The 18272-nt window shown below is 33.3% G+C and overlaps 2 protein-coding genes across 2 annotated transcripts; both read left to right on the plus strand.

Annotated features, from left to right (window-relative positions):
* Positions 1 to 1607: 1607 nt before the first annotated feature.
* Positions 1608 to 2228, plus strand: LOC114391140. Its single transcript, XM_028352144.1, has one exon. The coding sequence runs from the start codon at positions 1608 to 1610 to the stop codon at positions 2226 to 2228; it is 621 nt and encodes a 206-aa protein (XP_028207945.1).
* Positions 2229 to 6899: 4671 nt separating this feature from the next.
* On the plus strand, positions 6900 to 14702 carry LOC114390578 (arabinosyltransferase XEG113-like). The gene is made up of 13 exons (XM_028351359.1): positions 6900 to 7291; positions 7708 to 8004; positions 8119 to 8324; positions 8708 to 8813; positions 9393 to 9649; positions 9836 to 9971; positions 10259 to 10353; positions 10448 to 10501; positions 11767 to 11880; positions 13356 to 13454; positions 13551 to 13676; positions 13925 to 14011; positions 14123 to 14702. Exons 1-13 carry the CDS (start codon positions 7120 to 7122, stop codon positions 14288 to 14290), a joined length of 1917 nt encoding a protein of 638 aa, XP_028207160.1. The 5' UTR covers positions 6900 to 7119; the 3' UTR covers positions 14291 to 14702.
* The last annotated feature ends 3570 nt before the right edge of the window (positions 14703 to 18272 follow it).

Below are 18272 nucleotides of genomic sequence, written 5' to 3' on the forward strand. Positions count from 1 at the left end.
CCAAGGTGGCTGCCGTATCCCAGTGGCCGATACCCCGTTTGACAAAGGTGTTGCGCAGCTTTCTCGGGCTAGCTGGCTTTTACCGGAGATTTATCAAAGGATATGCCATGATAGCTGACACACTGGTCAAAGCAACTACGATGGACCCCTTCCGGTGGACCCCTGATGCTCAAGCAGCCTTCGATCACCTCAAACAAGCCCTTTCAACCGCTCCGGTTCTCGTCTTGCCTAATTTTCAGCTACCTTTTACTGTAGAGACAGACGCTTCCGGCATCGGCGTCGGAGCAATGTTATCGCAGCAAGGTCATCCCTTCGCGTACTTCAGTAAACCATTTCCCCCGAAGCTTCTGCGTGCTTCTACCTATGTCCGCGAACTCTTTGCTATTACGTCCGCCGTGAAGAAATGGCGGCAGTACTTGCTGGGCCGCCCTTTCACGATAATCACCGACCATCGGAGCTTAAAGGAATTACTTACTCAGGTCATCCAGACCCCAGAACAACACACATATCTCGTGCGCCTCCTCGGTTATGACTATGTCATTCATTATCGCTCTGGGTCCCATAACCAGGCTGCTGACGCGTTGTCACGACGACCAGACCACTCTGCCTCTTTGACTCTCATCCTCTCCGTTCCTTGGTTGACTTTTCTCGAAGAACTTCGTCAACAACTCCGCCAACATCCACAATACATCCATAAACACCAGCTTCTCACACAATCTCCGGCAGACCACCCCGGTTTTACCATCGCGAACGACCTGATTATGAAGGAAGGTCGAATATGGTTACCGCGAGACCTTCCCCTGATCCAGACATTGTTGACTGAGTATCATGCTTCTACAATTGGTGGTCACATGGGTGTGGCCAAGACCGTTGCTCGGATTTCAGAAAACTTTCAGTGGCAGGGACTTCGTGAAGATGTTGCAAGGTTTGTAGCTAACTGTGTTGAATATCAGTACACCAAGTATGAAACAAAGAAGCTTGCGGGCCTCTTGTGCCCATTACCTGTGCCCTTGCGACCTTGGGAAGACCTTTCGTTAGATTTTATCACCGGCCTACCACCGTACCAAGGCAAGATAGTCATTTTAGTCGTTGTTGACCACTTCTCCAAGGGAATTCACCTTGGCACTCTTCCTTCCGCCCACACTGCTTATATGGTGGCCACCTTATTTGTTGATATCGTGGTTAAACTGCAAGGCATCCCTCGGAGTTTGGTCTCCGACAGGGACCCCTTGTTCGTTAGCCGTTTTTGGCAAGACCTTTTCCAGCTCAGTGGTACCAAGTTGAGGATGAGCTCTGCGTATCATCCTCAAAGCGACGGTCAAACCGAAGTAATGAATAAGATCATCGAGCAGTATCTCCGGTCATTCGTGCATCGCCGTCCCGGCACGTGGGGCAAGTTCCTGCCGTGGGTGGAATGGTCCCACAACATGTCTTGGAACATGGGCACTGGGTCAACCCCATACGAGGTGACATTTGGCCGGAAGCCCTTTAATTTCCCAGATTATCTATCAGGGTCCTCCAATGTCGATGCCGTGGATGATATGCTGCAGACCAGGGATGAAGTGTTTGCTACCATTCGAAAAAAGCTCCTCAAAGCCTAGGCAACAATGAAGCATAACGCGGACAACAAACGCAGGGAAATCGAATATCAAATCGGTGATTGGGTGCTTGTGAAACTCAGACCTTTCCGGCAGAAGTCTGTTAAAGGGGTGCAAACAGTGGCTGGCAAATTGGCCAAACGCTTTTATGGGCCTTTTCAGGTGTTGACTCGTGTTGGGCCTGCAGCATATCGTCTCCAATTGCCTGAAGGTGCCCGAATACACCCAGTATTCCATTGCTCCTTGTTAAAACCATTCAAGGGGATCCCAGAACAAGCTGATATCGCCTCCTTTCCGGACCAGTTCATCAATGATCAACCCGTACACCCCCCCTTAGCCATATTGGACTATCGACGTTCTTCACTAGAACCTCGTGCCCTTTGGGAAGTTTTGGTTCAATGGCGCGGATTGTCACCCGATGAAGCAACTTGGGAGGATTGGAATCAATTGAAGCAGGACCATCACCTTGAGGACAAGGTGATTCTTCAAGGGCCACAGGAAGATGATAGCAAACCAAAGATAGGAAACGCGGAAACAGAACAAGAGGGTCAAATAGCAAAAAGAGGGGTGCAAGGAGAAAAGACCAAGAGAAGGATTTGCAGACCCACGTACCTCAAAAATTATATCTGAAGAAGAAGATGGTGAGTTGGCAAAGGGGATTTGCAGGATTTTGGTTGTCTGCTGCTAGGGGCACATCTCTAACGGATTTCTGTTATTGAGAATATTCCTTGATCATTAGGAAATTAGGAAATTACAATTATGTCAGTAGTAGGCACTATATAATCATGTAATGACCCAAGCAAGGAATAATAATAAAAAATATACTTGCCTGCCTTACTCTGTTTCTCTTCTCCCTGCTCTCTTTCTTCTCGGAGGTTCTGGCCCTCTAAGCCCAGTTCACGGCCCAGGTATATCATCTCCAGATGATGCAAATGATTAGGAATTTGGCGTCACAACCAACAGCCTTCCTAGTGTGGAAGATTATGTTGAATAGATTGCCAACCAAGATCAACCTTAGAGCAAGGAATATTCTTGTTGATGAAGAGGAATTGAGATGTATTTTTTGTGATAATGTTGTAGAGTCTATAAATCATTGTTTCCTCTCTTGTGATAAAGTGATGGAGATTTGGAAAGCTTGTTATGTTTGGCTTCATGTGTCAAAGATTATACCAAATTCCTCAGAACAACACTTTTGGCAACATGCACATTTTGTTCAAACAAAACTAGAGCAAGATATGTGGCAAGTGGTGTGGGTGGCAGCTGTTTCGAACATATGGGTTTAAGGAATGAATGCATATTTAAAGGGGGATATTTTGTTGCATAAGCACTGCTGAACAGAATCTCCTTCACGTCTTAGGCATGGTTACGGGGCAAGGATAAGAATTTCAATGCATGGTTGATAGTCCCAGTTGAATGCATTAGTCGAGTATTATGCAATGGATAAGAATATTGGTCGAGTATTATGCAATGGATAAGAATATTGATCGAGTATGCATGAGGTAAGATAGAAGAAGCGTCCAATTGGCCATTAGGTACATGCTGCAAATTTGTGAATTGTATTGAAAGTTAATTTCGGTGTCCATTAATGGATGGGGGAGCTATTAGTATTTGTTGGGGTCTCATCAATATTGGATTTAATTGTCTTGGGTATTTGGCTTTGTAAGAGTAGGGTGGTTATTTGATATTTTGTATACATCTTTGACCAAATATTTAATAACCATCACTTTACTATTTATACTTTCAGTTTGTATTTACCTAGGTACTTCTTATATCCATTTTTTTAACTAACTACTTTTTGGCCGACCCCAAAAAAAAAACATGCAGCTTGGTAGAATCTTGTTATAAATATTTTAATATGATTGTACTTAAATTTAATATATGACACTTTAAATTAATAAAATTGTAAACAACCATGAAAACAATAGAAGGTATAAAAAACAAAAGAACGGATTTGAATCAATGTAAACTAGGAAACAAGATCACAGAACAATAGAGATAATAATAAAAAATATCCTCAGGTATTGTATAGAACAATAAAAAAATCATATGAAACAGTTGATTAAAATATATAGGACACTGTTAGAAACTTCAATACACAGATTACCTGTTAGGAACTTCATCCAAGTGATAATACCTTTGGAGTAGGGTAACGGAAAATAATTGAAAACATTTATTTCATTCAACTTTTAACGCTAATATCGATCATACCATTAATTTTAAAATGTTTTTTTTTCAACTCATCGTTGCACAACTCTTTTTTTACAGCTCATTATTATAAAATTATCTTTTTCCAAACTATCCCACCTATTTCCTTTTATATATACAAAGATAAAGATTTCAAATTTTTTTAAGATCAATATAACAAAAAATACTAATAAAATTAGAAACTAGCTTATTTTTTTTTATTTTAATTCATTTAAAAAATTTCAATTAATTTATTTATAAAAATACTAATAAACTTTTCACGTCACAAATGTCCCCTCTTTTCTTATCCCAGCTAAATTCCCATATTTAACATCAAAACTCCTAAATTCCCATCTCCTATTTTTCTGCTACAATCACATATAAGAATGGTATTATATTCTTTCTATCAATTACTATTTTCATATAGAAAAATTTTCTAAAGTTAAAATTTAAAAAATAATAAATTTTATCTATTAAACATATTTAGGCGTATGTTATAAACTTTGTAAATACAGACGGTATAATGATATCAAATATTGAGTTTTTTTTTTCCTGTAGGCAATATTTTTTATTTCAGAATTTAATTTTTCCAATTAAATTTATAAATAGTTTTATTTATAACAATAGTAATTGATAGAAAGAATATGCTATGGTTATAATTCTGGATTTCTTTTAATTAGTTTTATAAATATTTTTTAATCTCTCAAATCTAAAATCATTATTTTTTTATTAATATTTTGGAATTACAATTGAAGTAAGACAACTCAAAACTTTTTCCATTCTTTAAGAAAAAAAGAAAGGCAATGATTTTGATGTATCTCACACTATTCCTTTATCATAAATTTAATTTTTTTACTATAAACTGACATTAAGGTAGTTATGTTTATTTTCATATAATATTATAACTTTTTTTTTATTAAACTTAAATTTTCAATAATTATTAATAGTAAATTTAGTCATTACTAATTTTGTTTAATGTGTATTAAAATTTTGTCTCCCTTGATAATTTTGTCTAGTTCCATTCTTATTTATATGCAATTTAATTCATCAATGCATGTTTGTTATGATCATTCAAATTAACATCATAAAAGGTTATAATATCATAGATTCATCATTCATATGTTCATCATGCGCATGAACTCACTTATAGTTCAATAAGCATAATAAGACATTTCAACACCTTGAATTCTTACAAACAACTAAAAAAAACTCATAAGAATGTGAATATCATGATCTCACATAAAATCAATTCTAATAATAAAATAACATCATCTCAACCACGTCTCATATCAACATCAAGAAATCAACCAACACAATTCAAGACATTTATCAATTAATATAATTATCTCATCATCAATATAATATTCTAAACAATAATATCATAGACCAATCAAATCAATATAAATATGTATCACTATATCTTTATAACAACTTTTCACTTCATGTTTAAGGTTATCAAAACATCTCATAAGTTTTGGCTTATCATCTCCTTCATTTTCTATCATGTGCCTATGACCTTCATAACTTATAAACATGAAAATTAAAGATATACTAACTCAATCAAGTTGATTTTTATGTCATTTGAAATCTAAGAAGATTATCTTCAACTTTTTTGTTTACCCAACGACCTATTTTGAAAGCATACTATGCCTAAAATTACAATCTATGAAACTTTTACTTATTATCGATAACTTGACCTTTGTCCACTAATTGGATCATTTCTAGAGTTATACACATTTTAAAGTAAAACAAAAGCCATTAGTTATATAACATCCATGGCTACAACTTTCATGAATACTACTTTTCCAAATTCGGCTCTATAACTAAGTTTTGGCCATTGTAATCAATTACAATTTATTGTAGTTGATTACAACAAAGCTCGAGTCAACAAAACAATCCCTCGGGTCGAATGAATCAATTATAGCTTATGTAAATCGATTACAACTCACGATAAACTCAAAATCAACCTTTGGAGCTCATTTTAATCGATTACCATATGATATAATTGATTAAAATGATTAAAAACTGTAAAAAGTTATAATTTTTATGCCAAGGCATGATCTTTTATAAAAAAAATCATTCATTTCAACCCAAAATATTCAACAACACAATTAAGCTTCAACAAAGCATTTTCTAACATTACAAATTCAAAAACATCCAAAACAAGAAAGAGGCGAGCTTCACTTATCTCTATAAACCAAGAAAAAAAACTTTGAGAGGAAGAAAGAAAAAGGAGAGGACTTTGGGTCCAAGATGAGAGTTTTCCTATTACCACTCAACTACCACACAACAAGTCACCACCCACAACCTATGAAGAAAAATAAAAATGGAACTTCAAATGAAAGGAGAAGATGATTCTTACCATTTTACATAGCCCCAACAACAAAAAAGAGTAAAAAATGTACTCTTCTTGAACAAAGTAAATTAAGGACAAGAATTTTTGGAAGATTTTATGACTCTTATTCCGTCTCTTTACACTCCACAACTCACAAAATTGGCAATCCTATTCTCATAAAACTCAAACCTCACTTAGGTAGGTTCAAACACTCTAAAAGCTAACTCATCACGCATGCAACATGTTTAAGTATAAACATAAATATAAACACTACAAACCATTATCTAATAATTAATTAATTAATTGCATATACTTAATTAATTAAAGATGAACACTGCAAACCATTATCTTACCATCAATAATTAAAAATAATTGTATATCATAACTTAAATTAATTATTATAAATCTAAAGTATAATTTATATTTAAAAATTATTTAGTATAAAATATAATTAATTATATAAAATAAATATTTATCTTATTTAAACCACCACCGAAAAATTCACCAAAAAAAAACCACCACCTAAAATACTAATTTGACATTAAAGCAAAAGGCTTTAAATCAAAATTACATTCTAAAAAACAATCTTTCTAGTGCAAATTTTTGTCTGTATCCCCTATTCCCCTTTGTGATTTCCTGAAAGAGAAACGGTTTAAAAGCCGTCATCGAAAAGGAAAAATAAAAAAAGGTCAACAGATCCAAAATCAAGATCAATGTAATTATAGAGTAATTAAAAAAAGATTGTTTATTGGTTAGTATTTTGGTCATGTTAGACAAATACAAAACTAATGCTGTCATGTCAAGCAGGACAAGCATTTGAGTTGACCATTACACATCCAGAGAATCTGGAAGTGGCAATCTGAACCAAACAAGCTACTCTCAAGGTTAATCAAATCTTGGTTTTTCATTTCACCATCTTCTACGTCTCTTGTTTCTGAAGCATTGAAAGATGAGAATGGTTTTTTGGTGTTGGTGATTTGTGAAAACATTGATTTGGTAAAGATGGCGTGGAGAAAAGGGTTTGAGGAAGTGGCTAATTCGAAGCCTCTGTTCCTCACGATCTACACTGTTGTCATCATTGGCATCGTGGTTTCTTCTTTCTACGTCTTCTCTGCTATATACTCAGCCAACCCTCCTTCTGCTCAATCTTCTGCATGGCTCTCTTCCATTTCGAGTATGTGTTTCCGTTAAAAATCGTGCCTTTTTTTGTTCCTCATTAGTTTTAGCTTCATTTTTAAATACCCATTTCAATCATTGTTGTTATTATTGCTTAGATAATGGTACTTGCTTTTCTTATGTCATCGGAGTGGTAGATGGGGGGTAATGTTTGAAGGTGTTTGAGTTTTGGAGCATTAGCTAAATCCTTAAATTTTGTCTTGTTTTTCTGCTGGGCTTATTTAATTCTTGTTGGAAAAGGAAAGTTGAGATATATGTTTTCTTTTTTGTGTGTTTGAGAGAGAGATGTTAACTCTATTGACAATTTAATGGTGGTAGTGCCTATGTAGGACAATTTTTATGCATTTAAAGCCTTTGTTTTCTTACAATATGTATGAGTTGGATTTTAAACCTTAGTTGAACATGGTTTTGCAGGTGATGCAACTCATGTTACGGATCAGACACTAAATGTTTCTCAGTCAGCAGCGGTGCATACTGTGCCCCCTCCTTCCCCAAGGCCACGAAATGAATCACCAAGGTCTATATGGGATGATCCACCACCCAATAAAAAGATGCCACCTTTGAAGGATTTCAGGCTGACCAAAGAATTGGTTCGGCAAAGGGTGAAGGATAATGCTATAATAGTGACCTTTGGTAACTACGCGTTCATGGATTTTATTCTTACGTGGGTTAAACAATTGACAGATCTGGGGGTTTCTAATTTCCTTGTTGGTGAGCATCTCTGTTTAAGTCTTGTTTTATCTGTCATATATATGCAGTAGTGATGCCTTACTAGAAATGCATATCCAGTATTTTGTTGTTTGAATTTTGAAACCTAACTTTTAGGTGCAATGGACACCAAATTATTGGAGGCACTGTATTGGAAAGGGATACCAGTTTTTGACATGGGCAGCCATATGAGCACAGTTGATGTTGGCTGGGGTTCTCCAACATTTCATAAAATGGGGAGAGAAAAAGTTATTCTGATAGACTCAATACTGCCTTTTGGTTTCGAGCTGTTGATGTGTGATACTGACATGGTTTGGTTGAAGGTGATATTCATTTTTGCACATGCTTTCTTGAGCCAATTTGTTTGAATTATTAGGATGGTTCATAGGCTTGGTTAGATTTTGATTAATGATCTGAAAGAATCAGTGAAATTCTATTGATTAGGATATTTTCTTTCTCTACAGTGAATGCAATATAGTTATCAGAGATTCTGTTCATTTTCTTGTTCTGTTTGCTATTCCCCTATCCCCTATAGTATTATTTGTTTTTATCATCTAACTCTATATTTTTCCATGCAATTATTATGATTTATTATGATCTTTTCTTTTAAATTCATTATGCACTATCATCTTTTACAATGTCTCGAAACCAATAATCTGATTGTTATATGTTATTCCTAATTATTGAATAAATAATTGTTAAACAGAACCCGCTTCCGTATCTTGCTCGTTATCCAGAAGCAGATGTTTTAACTTCAAGTGATCAAGTTATACCAACTGTTGTTGATGATAGTTTGGAAAATTGGCCTGAAGGTGAATATTAACTTTTTGTCATTATTTTTACTGTGCTTATGTAGGTTCTGCTAGCATATTTATTTTTGCCATGAACCATATTTATGAATTATATAGAACATGTAACCCAGTCAAGTTCCAGTCAAAGGACATCTACGGGCATGAAAATTATTTCTTTGAATGATAGTCATCTTTTATATGTTAATTCATAAAAACAGTTTTGAGACATCACTTTAGAGTGCCTTGTTACCCTGTTTGGCATGGCTTTAGATTAGAAGCTAGCAAATTGATCTTCAATGCAACCTTTGACAGATGCCTGAAGGTTTTCTTATTCTATTATTGGTCTTCCCAGTTCATAAAAGTAAAATTAATCTTATGGAAGTTCACATCTTGTAGCACATTCTTCAGCACAACCAACTTATGAAATTAAATGGCATAATACTGAAGCAAGTTTTTCTCTCCCTGGTTATATTGCTTTAGAGTCACAGTAACCAAATCATTTCTCTTACCTATTGTTTCTCTTCATCTTTCATTTATTATGCATATTGTTTCATGTTATTTTGACTGTATATTGATGATCTTGTCTATCACCTTGAATAGTTAGTGGCGCATACAACATAGGAATTTTCCATTGGAGACCTACAGAGTCTGCAAAAAAATTGGCAAAGCAATGGAAAGAAATGCTCCTAGCTGATGACCAGATATGGGATCAAAATGGGTTTAATGATATTGTTCACAGACAGTTAGGTCCATCTGTTGATGATGAAAGTGGGCTTGTTTTTGTTTTTGATGGAAAACTGAAGCTGGGGATTTTGCCGGCAAGTATCTTCTGTAGTGGACATACATATTTTATCCAGGTAGGTTTTATTCAATTAAGAATTTTCAACTGTTTGAAATATTTCTTTCTTCTGATTTTTATTTGCTATACCTTTGTTTTCTTTCATGCAATAAACTATCTGGAGGAATGTTGATCGGATTAGAGAATTTGTGTAGCTGTTTGATGTAAGAATGTTTATTTATATATTCTGAATTTATGATTGCAGGCTATGTACCAGCAACTAAGGTTGGAGCCATATGCAGTGCACACAACATTTCAATATGGAGGCACTGAAGGAAAGCGCCATCGACTGCGAGAAGCCATGCACTTCCTCGATCCACCAGAATACTATAATCCTCTTGGTAAATTAGTTGCTGTTCCTCACTCAATTTGGGTGTGCAGACATTCTCTTAATTTTATTATTTTAACGCACTTGTGTAAATACACTCATCTCATTATTTGTCTTTGCCTGTTACTTAAATCTTGTACTGAGTGGTTTCTACTCTATCTGCATTAGACTGTGATGCTGATTTCTAATTTTTTTTCACTTAAGCATATGAATGGATTGGTTACAGTTTCCTCTTCTGATTGATTAGTCTACTCTGTTTCATGAATTACTGCAACCTAATTTTTAGATAAACTTTTGCAGGGGGTTTCTTGTCATTTAAGCCACATATTCCAAAAAACTTATTGCTAAGTGGGGAGCATAATGTTGAATCACATTTTACTCTTGTTAATTACCAAGTATGTATGTATCAACCTGATCTTGTCCATGTCTACACTTTAAGCAAAATTATGTTGCATGTTGTAATACTTGTTGCACATTTTTTTCTTTCAGATTAAACAGATTAGGGCAGCACTTGCAATTGCTTCCCTTTTAAACAGAACACTGGTAAGAACTAATTTTTGGGATCATACATGCTTATTGTATTACATGCTGAATAAGAATTGCAAAGTGTCATGGTCAATATCTACTGTTATAACATTTTTTTTTATGAATCCTGTTAAGTGATAAACCATTAACATTTAGATGAAAATGGACTACACTTTTATTTTATTTTGGCTCAGTACTTCTTAATAAATATGTTTAAAATTCTAATAGAATCCTCTATATGAAACTAAAGAACTAGGTTGTTTAATTTGCTATGCAGTTGTGCAGTGTAATTATGTTGTTTGCTTAATGCTTAATGTAAACCAAAAGCATGTACATCAGAATTTTGTTTTGGCAGAAGAGAAGTGGTTGTATGCTTCCATAAATTTATGTTGTGTTACATATTGAAAGCACACATTCATGTCACATATTTTCATTAGTGATAAGCCATAGTTTTTACTTAGCTGTTTTAGTTGTCCCATATTCTTTTTGCATTCATCGGTATTGATATGTATTAGGGTACTAGATTGTTGAAAACTGTTTGTATTCCTAGGGAAATAATGTCTAGGCTAGTTAAAGAGGCAGATTCATGTATAGTGTCTTATCATTATCCTAGGGAGTTACATTTTCTAATTATTGCTCTTAAATGTAATTCAATATGAATATGAATGATTATAAATCAAGATGCTGCTGAGTGCTTCTTCACTCAAGCATTTCACCAAAATCTAGTCCTCAACTTAGATTATGGTTGTTTTTTGTCACATAATAAAAAGCTATGGTTGAATTGAAGATTCTTGATTCTCATTGTATTCACCATTTTTGGTTAAGTTGTCATTATAAGTATTACAGCTGTTACTCGTTCCTTGGTGCTTTTCTTCCCTTGTTGCTTTTCCTTCCCTTGTTGCTTTCCAATTATTCAGTGAGTGGAAAATAACTGCTCGCACAATTCTGGTACTGGTTTCTTGATTCTTCATTCCCCCCCTTCCCCCTTCTAATAAATATCATTCCTGCCTAAAGCTGCAAGGTTCCTTACTATCCAAAATATACTGAAATACATTATTCTATGTGCTAACATGTTGAAATGGTTTATATAACTGGTTTCAAATTTCAGTTTTAGTTGAAAATGTTTTCTGGTATGACAGTTTTAGTTGAAACATACATCTGGCAGGTGATTTAGCTATTGTGGGTATGCTTGGTTTTTATGATTGATGGCTTCATTTTTTTTCCATTTTAACTTTTAATAAATTCTCTATTTTTATCTTGAAGTAGATTCTTTGTGTGTTTAGGTCATGCCGCCACTATGGTGCAGGATTGATAGGCTATGGTATCCCCATCCTGGTATTTTGGAAGGGTCCATGACTAGACAACCTTTTCTCTGTCCTTTGGACCACGTATTTGAGGTATTTAAGTGATTCCTTATTATTTTTATTGTTCATTTATCAATTGGATCATTTGGAACTGGAAGGTTAAATAATCATATTGATACCTTTGGGTCCAATTACCAAATAGTCTATGCCATAAGTAACAATACTTTTATGTTGTACTCAATGAGCAATATGTTTCTTATTATTGAGGCCTCAAAACTGTTGGGATATGGGGATAGGTACCAATAGACTTCCTAACCAAAAAAGTAAATAAAAAAATAGAAAGTTTCATAGGTTTATGGACTGTTATGTCCGTCTTGAGCTGACTCCAGAGCTGCTTGGGTCGAGCGGAAGCATAGTCAAGGGGGAATGAAGTAAAATCAAATCAAAGAAGGTACAAATCCTATATACTTAACTATCCAATAAATAGATACAGATGAACCATTTCATAATAGAAAGAGCCTGCTGTAACTTGGGCCTTGTTAGATAGAAGCAAAAGACTTTCACTTCTAAATCCAAAGGGAGAATGAACCTAAGAAGAACATGGAAAGTCAAGACGAAAAGGCATATATTTCCAATACCTACAGCAGCTACTGGTGAAGCAATTGTAGCAGCTCTGGCACCTATGGTTTGTATTTGGACAGCGGTTTCAATCATGGCCTCAGACCTTTTTCAGGCTTCGAGCTCTGATCTTTAATCAGTGAATAAGGGAAACCATTCAAAAAAGGTTAATCAATCAGGAATGCGTCTAGCCACCGTTGGTCTGTAGGTCAATGAGAGATAATTGAAGATTTTTTGTCATAATTGTAGCTGTGGAAAACATAAACATGGGCAGAACTGAAAGTTAATGATTGGAGTTAAAACTAGTATTTCAAAGGTATTTCACCGCAATTTTGTGGAAAATCTTTTCTCTAATTTTCCATCTTCTAATGCTCTGAAAGTAACCCACAAAATGCACAAGTAAATTTTGAAAAGTAACTTTAGAAGAATAATTGAACCTAAAATTCATTGAAATTCAATTCACGATGATATATAAATTAGCGTCCGTGACTGCTGTATGATATTGAATAAAAGTGAATAGCCTCTGATGGGAGTGGAATGTGTGTTCAAAATCAAAACATTTCTCTTTATATTGATTTATGCCCATACCATTTCATGAAGCTCAAAAGAAAACCTTGAATGGGCTCAAAGTGCAGAAATTTATCCATATGAATTTTTGTTTGCTCTATATATCCCATTCCATTACTTCAATAAATCAGATAATTTATTTTGGGTGTTTGATTCATGTTTAAACTTGCTGCTACCTCAAGAGTGTACTTAAAATTAAATTAGATGTTTTTTAATTTATTTATTTCTATATGGTGTTTGAATTTTGTGTTTTCTTCAATTCTTGTTGCAATATTTAATGTGTTCCCCATCTTTTCTTTCTCCCCACCTCTCCCTTGTTTACATAATTATAACATTTTATCAGTCACTTCCTTATGCTGCTATGGAAATGCACTCTACTGTAGGTGAATGTCATGTTGAAAAAGCTCCCTGAAGAAGAGTTTGGTCCTCAAATAGATTTTAGAGAGTACTCAATACTTGATAATCCTTCTCTTCCATCAGAGGTAATAAATGTCTTTTACATCCATTTTAAATCATGGTTCTTGCTTTGATTTATGTCAGTTAAAATAAACTTATTTGCCTTTGGTTCTTGAGTTCAGGTAAAAAAGTCTTGGCTTGATGTTCAGCTCTGTAAAGATGGAACCCAAGATTGTGATGCATCAGCATCAAATGATACCACTGTTGGGGGAGTACTTAAATTTCCCAAGCACAGCAATGAAGAAATGGTATTTAATTATATATCATTATATCTATTATCATGCCTATCTATTTAATACTAATTTCTGTTTAAATTTTTCTAAATCAACCTATAAAGTACACTGCCATGATTATACAGAATGTCCTTGATAGGAACCAGAGAACCAATAAACCAGAAATGAAACTCGGAACAAAACAATAAATGAAATTCTGGTAAACTTGATGGTATTAATCATGTCTGTCCATTTAACACTGTTGTTTCTACCTGTATTTGCAGTTTATGAAAGTATTCTCGTCACTCAAGGATGTAAAAGTGATCAAGTTCTCTACAGTGCAAGATGCATTCACAGGTTTTACTGACAAGGCAGGGACATTTTGCTTTTTTTCATTTGAAGTTTTACTTTGTTGAGTTAGCATCCAACTACAAAGAAAAAAAAATGTTACTATGTGCTGATGCCATGCATTTATTTTCCAGGAAAGGGAAGAAAAATTCAGAAATCGTGTTAAGCGGTATGTGGGCATATGGTGCTGTGTGCCAGATCACAGTCCTGGTCATATATATTATGATATGTACTGGGATGAGAAACCAGGATGGAAAGCAGTTCCTCCTCAAACTTCTGAGGATGATCATCCACCGTATTGAAATCAACTTAGATTTGTGTTTGTTAAAACATTGATGGATAGGGGAATAAGAGACATAAATCCAAAGGAGATTTAATTTCCAACTAATTGTCAACACAAAGATTGTAAACTTTCACAAGTGAAGAATCTGTATCCATATTGAGGATGTAAGATATTCATAGAGATTAGACAATTGGTTCTTTTGTAACAATTTAGAATTTTTTTTTGGCTTTGTATCATGTTATCAATATATTGCAGTCAAGAGAAATGGAGGCCGGGAATTTCTTAAGAGGATGCACTTTTTGGTCTTTGATGTCTTAGTAGATCTTTTATTTGACTGTAATTAAATACTGGAGACATTCAATTGTATCACTCTTTTCTTCCATATTTTATTTTGAACAGAAAATAAATGGTGTTTGATTTTCTGCTGTCCATTGACATGTGCTTTAGTTATCTGATTGGCTGCACCGTCTATTGATTTTGTTTATGTTAATTTATATTCTTCTCATTAACTTATCTTTAAACATTAGTCATCGCATTTTTGCTGTTAGCAGCAACTTTAGATGTGAACACATGATCCAGTAAATTTATCTGTGGCTCCATGTTTTGAGGATTAATTTCTAGAATCCTTCGATGCATAACAATATAGGTGTCAAGCAAAGTATTGATAAATGATTATCTAACATAAAAAAATGGTTAATTTTTATAGAAAAATAGGCAGTAGCATTTAGGGTCATGGTTGCTCTACATACATGTTTGCTAAACTTTCCATGCTTGAGGTTGGTTTGAGTTGCTGATTGAATTTTTAATGTGGTATGTAAGGAGCACGAGTATAGTGGTCATGGTACAAATGGTGAGCAGCATATGCACTTATACAGCAATAGGAGAGACAGAACGACTTAAGGATAAAACAATTAAAACTTATACTTGAGGTTCATCAACAAAAAAATGTCATTAATATCTATAAAGTAAAAAAATGTCTTATACATGAATAAAATAAAAGTCATATATCATATATGTTAGAAAAAAGGCCTAACATATTTAAATAATTTTTATTGAATTTATTTTAGATCTTGTTTATTGTTGGACCGACCCTGAACAGAGGTAGTAGCAGCATCTCCACCAAGCAATGCGCCCTGGTTTTAGTGCAGACTAGTTATTTGGTGACAAATGTATATAAAATAAATAAAAAAAACTCCATAAAATTGAAATAGCCAATACAAAAGGTCTACCAAGTAAGAAAGTTAAATAGAAAACAATTTAATATCAAGTTATTGTTATTTTCATGAAATCCATGTCACCCGGTTCAGGCAACAAAATCCTAGCCATCCAAATATTGAGTAGTTATCGGACGGTCCATATAAACTTTCGCATGGTGCAAAACTACTTTCCCCTTTCACACGCCAGTGTACTAGACAGCATTAAATTTCATTATATAATGAATGTATAGTTGTGAAATCCAATCCGGTTAAAATAGTGAATCATAGATCATTAATTAGTCCGATTTGATTCTATATATATTAAAAATTTAAAATTATATATGTATCTATTATATATAAATATATAATTAATATTATTTAATTAAAAAAAATTCATTCATACTTTAAAATCCAAAATAACAATTAATAATAATAAAACATCAAAACGACTTCGTAGAGGTGATTTATTTATTTTTTAGACCGGTCCAACCGAGATCTGGTACCTAACTGGATGGGTTTGGTCACTAAATTGTGTGACCGATCCAATAGTAGAACCGATTCGATTAGGTCATCAAATCCCGGTTGGACCGATTCGACCGACCAGGACGAACCAAGTTGTACAACTATGAATGCAACTTCCATCTCCTATTTAGCGAATAGAATTTAATGAGTTAGATATGTTTCTGTGTTCCTAATAAAAATTTTCTGGTGTTGAGACCCTAATAAAATAATTTTTTTAATTCTTGTTATTTTGTTTAGTCATTCCAATATATATATATATATATATATATATATATATATATATATATATATATATATATATATTATTTTCATCCTTATAAAATTTTATTCATTTTGCATTGGTTTTCTTAAAAAATATTTAATAGAAATCCAAAATAAAATTCGTTAATTTATCAGGAATCAAAAAAAAAAATAGCTATATTAGAAGGACTAAAACAAACTAACAAGAGCTAAAAACAATTTTTTGTTTGATTAGGGACTTAACACAATAAAAATAATAATTAGAGGCTCAAAACAAAATTAGATAATTTATATGGACCTAAAATATATTCAAGGCATTTAATATTTAGTGGAATCCACGAATTTTTTTTTCAACGTCATTCCTATTCTTCTTGATATAATTGGTGAGAAAAGAAAAAGATTGTATCAAGAGTTCATGAGGAAACAAAATTCTTTATTTGTTTTAGACAACATTAATAAATGTGATAGTATATATACATGCTTTGATCATGGAAAGAAACGACATTTTGCATGACATTGCTGGTTCCAGAAGAATATGGCAATATACAATAAAATAATTAAGTTCAAGTCATCCTTGTGAAATGATATAGCCAGTGAAGAAGAATAGGATAGATGCCCCATGTTTATATAAGAATTAAGCTTCCACGTGGAAAATATCGTGAAGAATAAATGGAGGTTAAAATATGTTTTTTTTTTCATAAATATCAAAATACTCGAAATTTATCCCTATAAAATTTTTAGTATATTTTTCGTTCTTATAAAATTAAAATGTATTATTTTTTTTTTTGTTTGGAGCAAGGTTCGAAAATTCAAACCTACTTGAATGTCTTTTTTACATCTGTTACATATATAAATGTAAAAAATGTCATGTTTATATTGGTTATATACATAATCAATGTAAAAGTTATCATCATAGGTTTGGATTTACCCAAACTTAGTTCAGGTAAAAAAAAGATACATTTCAATCTTATAAGGACGAAAAACGTACTGAAAATTTTAGAAATACAAATTTTGATCATTTGCATATTTATTTATAAAGATGAAAAATCTATTTTAATCATAAATTGAACCATCCGTGACACACATAATGAGTTAATGACACACCAATTAGTGAAAAAACAAGAATAAATGAAAAATAAATGGAATCATCCAAGGTAGCAGAGACTAAATCCCACATTTTATGACTTCGCCACCCTTAGGGTGTGTTTGGTTTGCATTTTCATTTCTTGTTTTCATTTTCAAAAGATTAGAATTCTGAAAATATGTTTTGTTTGACTTCTTGATTTCTGTTTTTAGGAAATAAAAACACTGAAAATTTATGATATTGACTTCTTGTATTTTTTGTATTTTTAAATTTGCTTAAAATTAGATTCATTGTCATCTCATTTTCATTTTATCCAAAATGAGGTTCCTTTTTTCAACTGAAAATACTGAAAATGAATTTTTATTGTTTTCATTTTCTGATTGTTTTATGTTTTCATTTTCACTGAAAATATTTTCAAAAATCCAACCAAACACATTTTCATTACCATTTTCTGTTTTCAGTGAAAATGAAAACAGAAAACAGGCAAACCAAACACCCCCTTATATGACTACTGACTAATGAAAAATAAATGATTGGTTATTATTTAAGATTCTACTGGTGAATTTAGGTAGGTCATTGATCCATCATCAAATGCGTGTCATTTTGGCTTAATAACTCTTTTCTCCATTTCTTTGACAACAACGTCCTGAAATTGAAAAAACTAATGATGGAATTATTGAGGGGATGCTTTGGTTAATGTTTGATTATTGTAATTTCGTAGTCATTTAGTATATTTAGGTTGATTATTGAGGGGATGCTTATTTAGGTTGAAATGCATTCAAAAGGCTAGTGTCAAAATCTGTTGTATGCTTTCTAAGACGGTTTTGACGACTCTGATTTAAGAACTATCTTAAAATGCCTACTTTCTAAGACGATTTTGATATAAAAATCGTTTTAGAATATATGTTTTTAAGACAGTTCTTACAATAGAATCGTCTTAAAAAACATATTTTCTAAGA

Source organism: Glycine soja, chromosome 16 (genome assembly GCF_004193775.1).
Source record: "Glycine soja cultivar W05 chromosome 16, ASM419377v2, whole genome shotgun sequence".
Taxonomy (NCBI): domain Eukaryota; kingdom Viridiplantae; phylum Streptophyta; class Magnoliopsida; order Fabales; family Fabaceae; genus Glycine; species Glycine soja.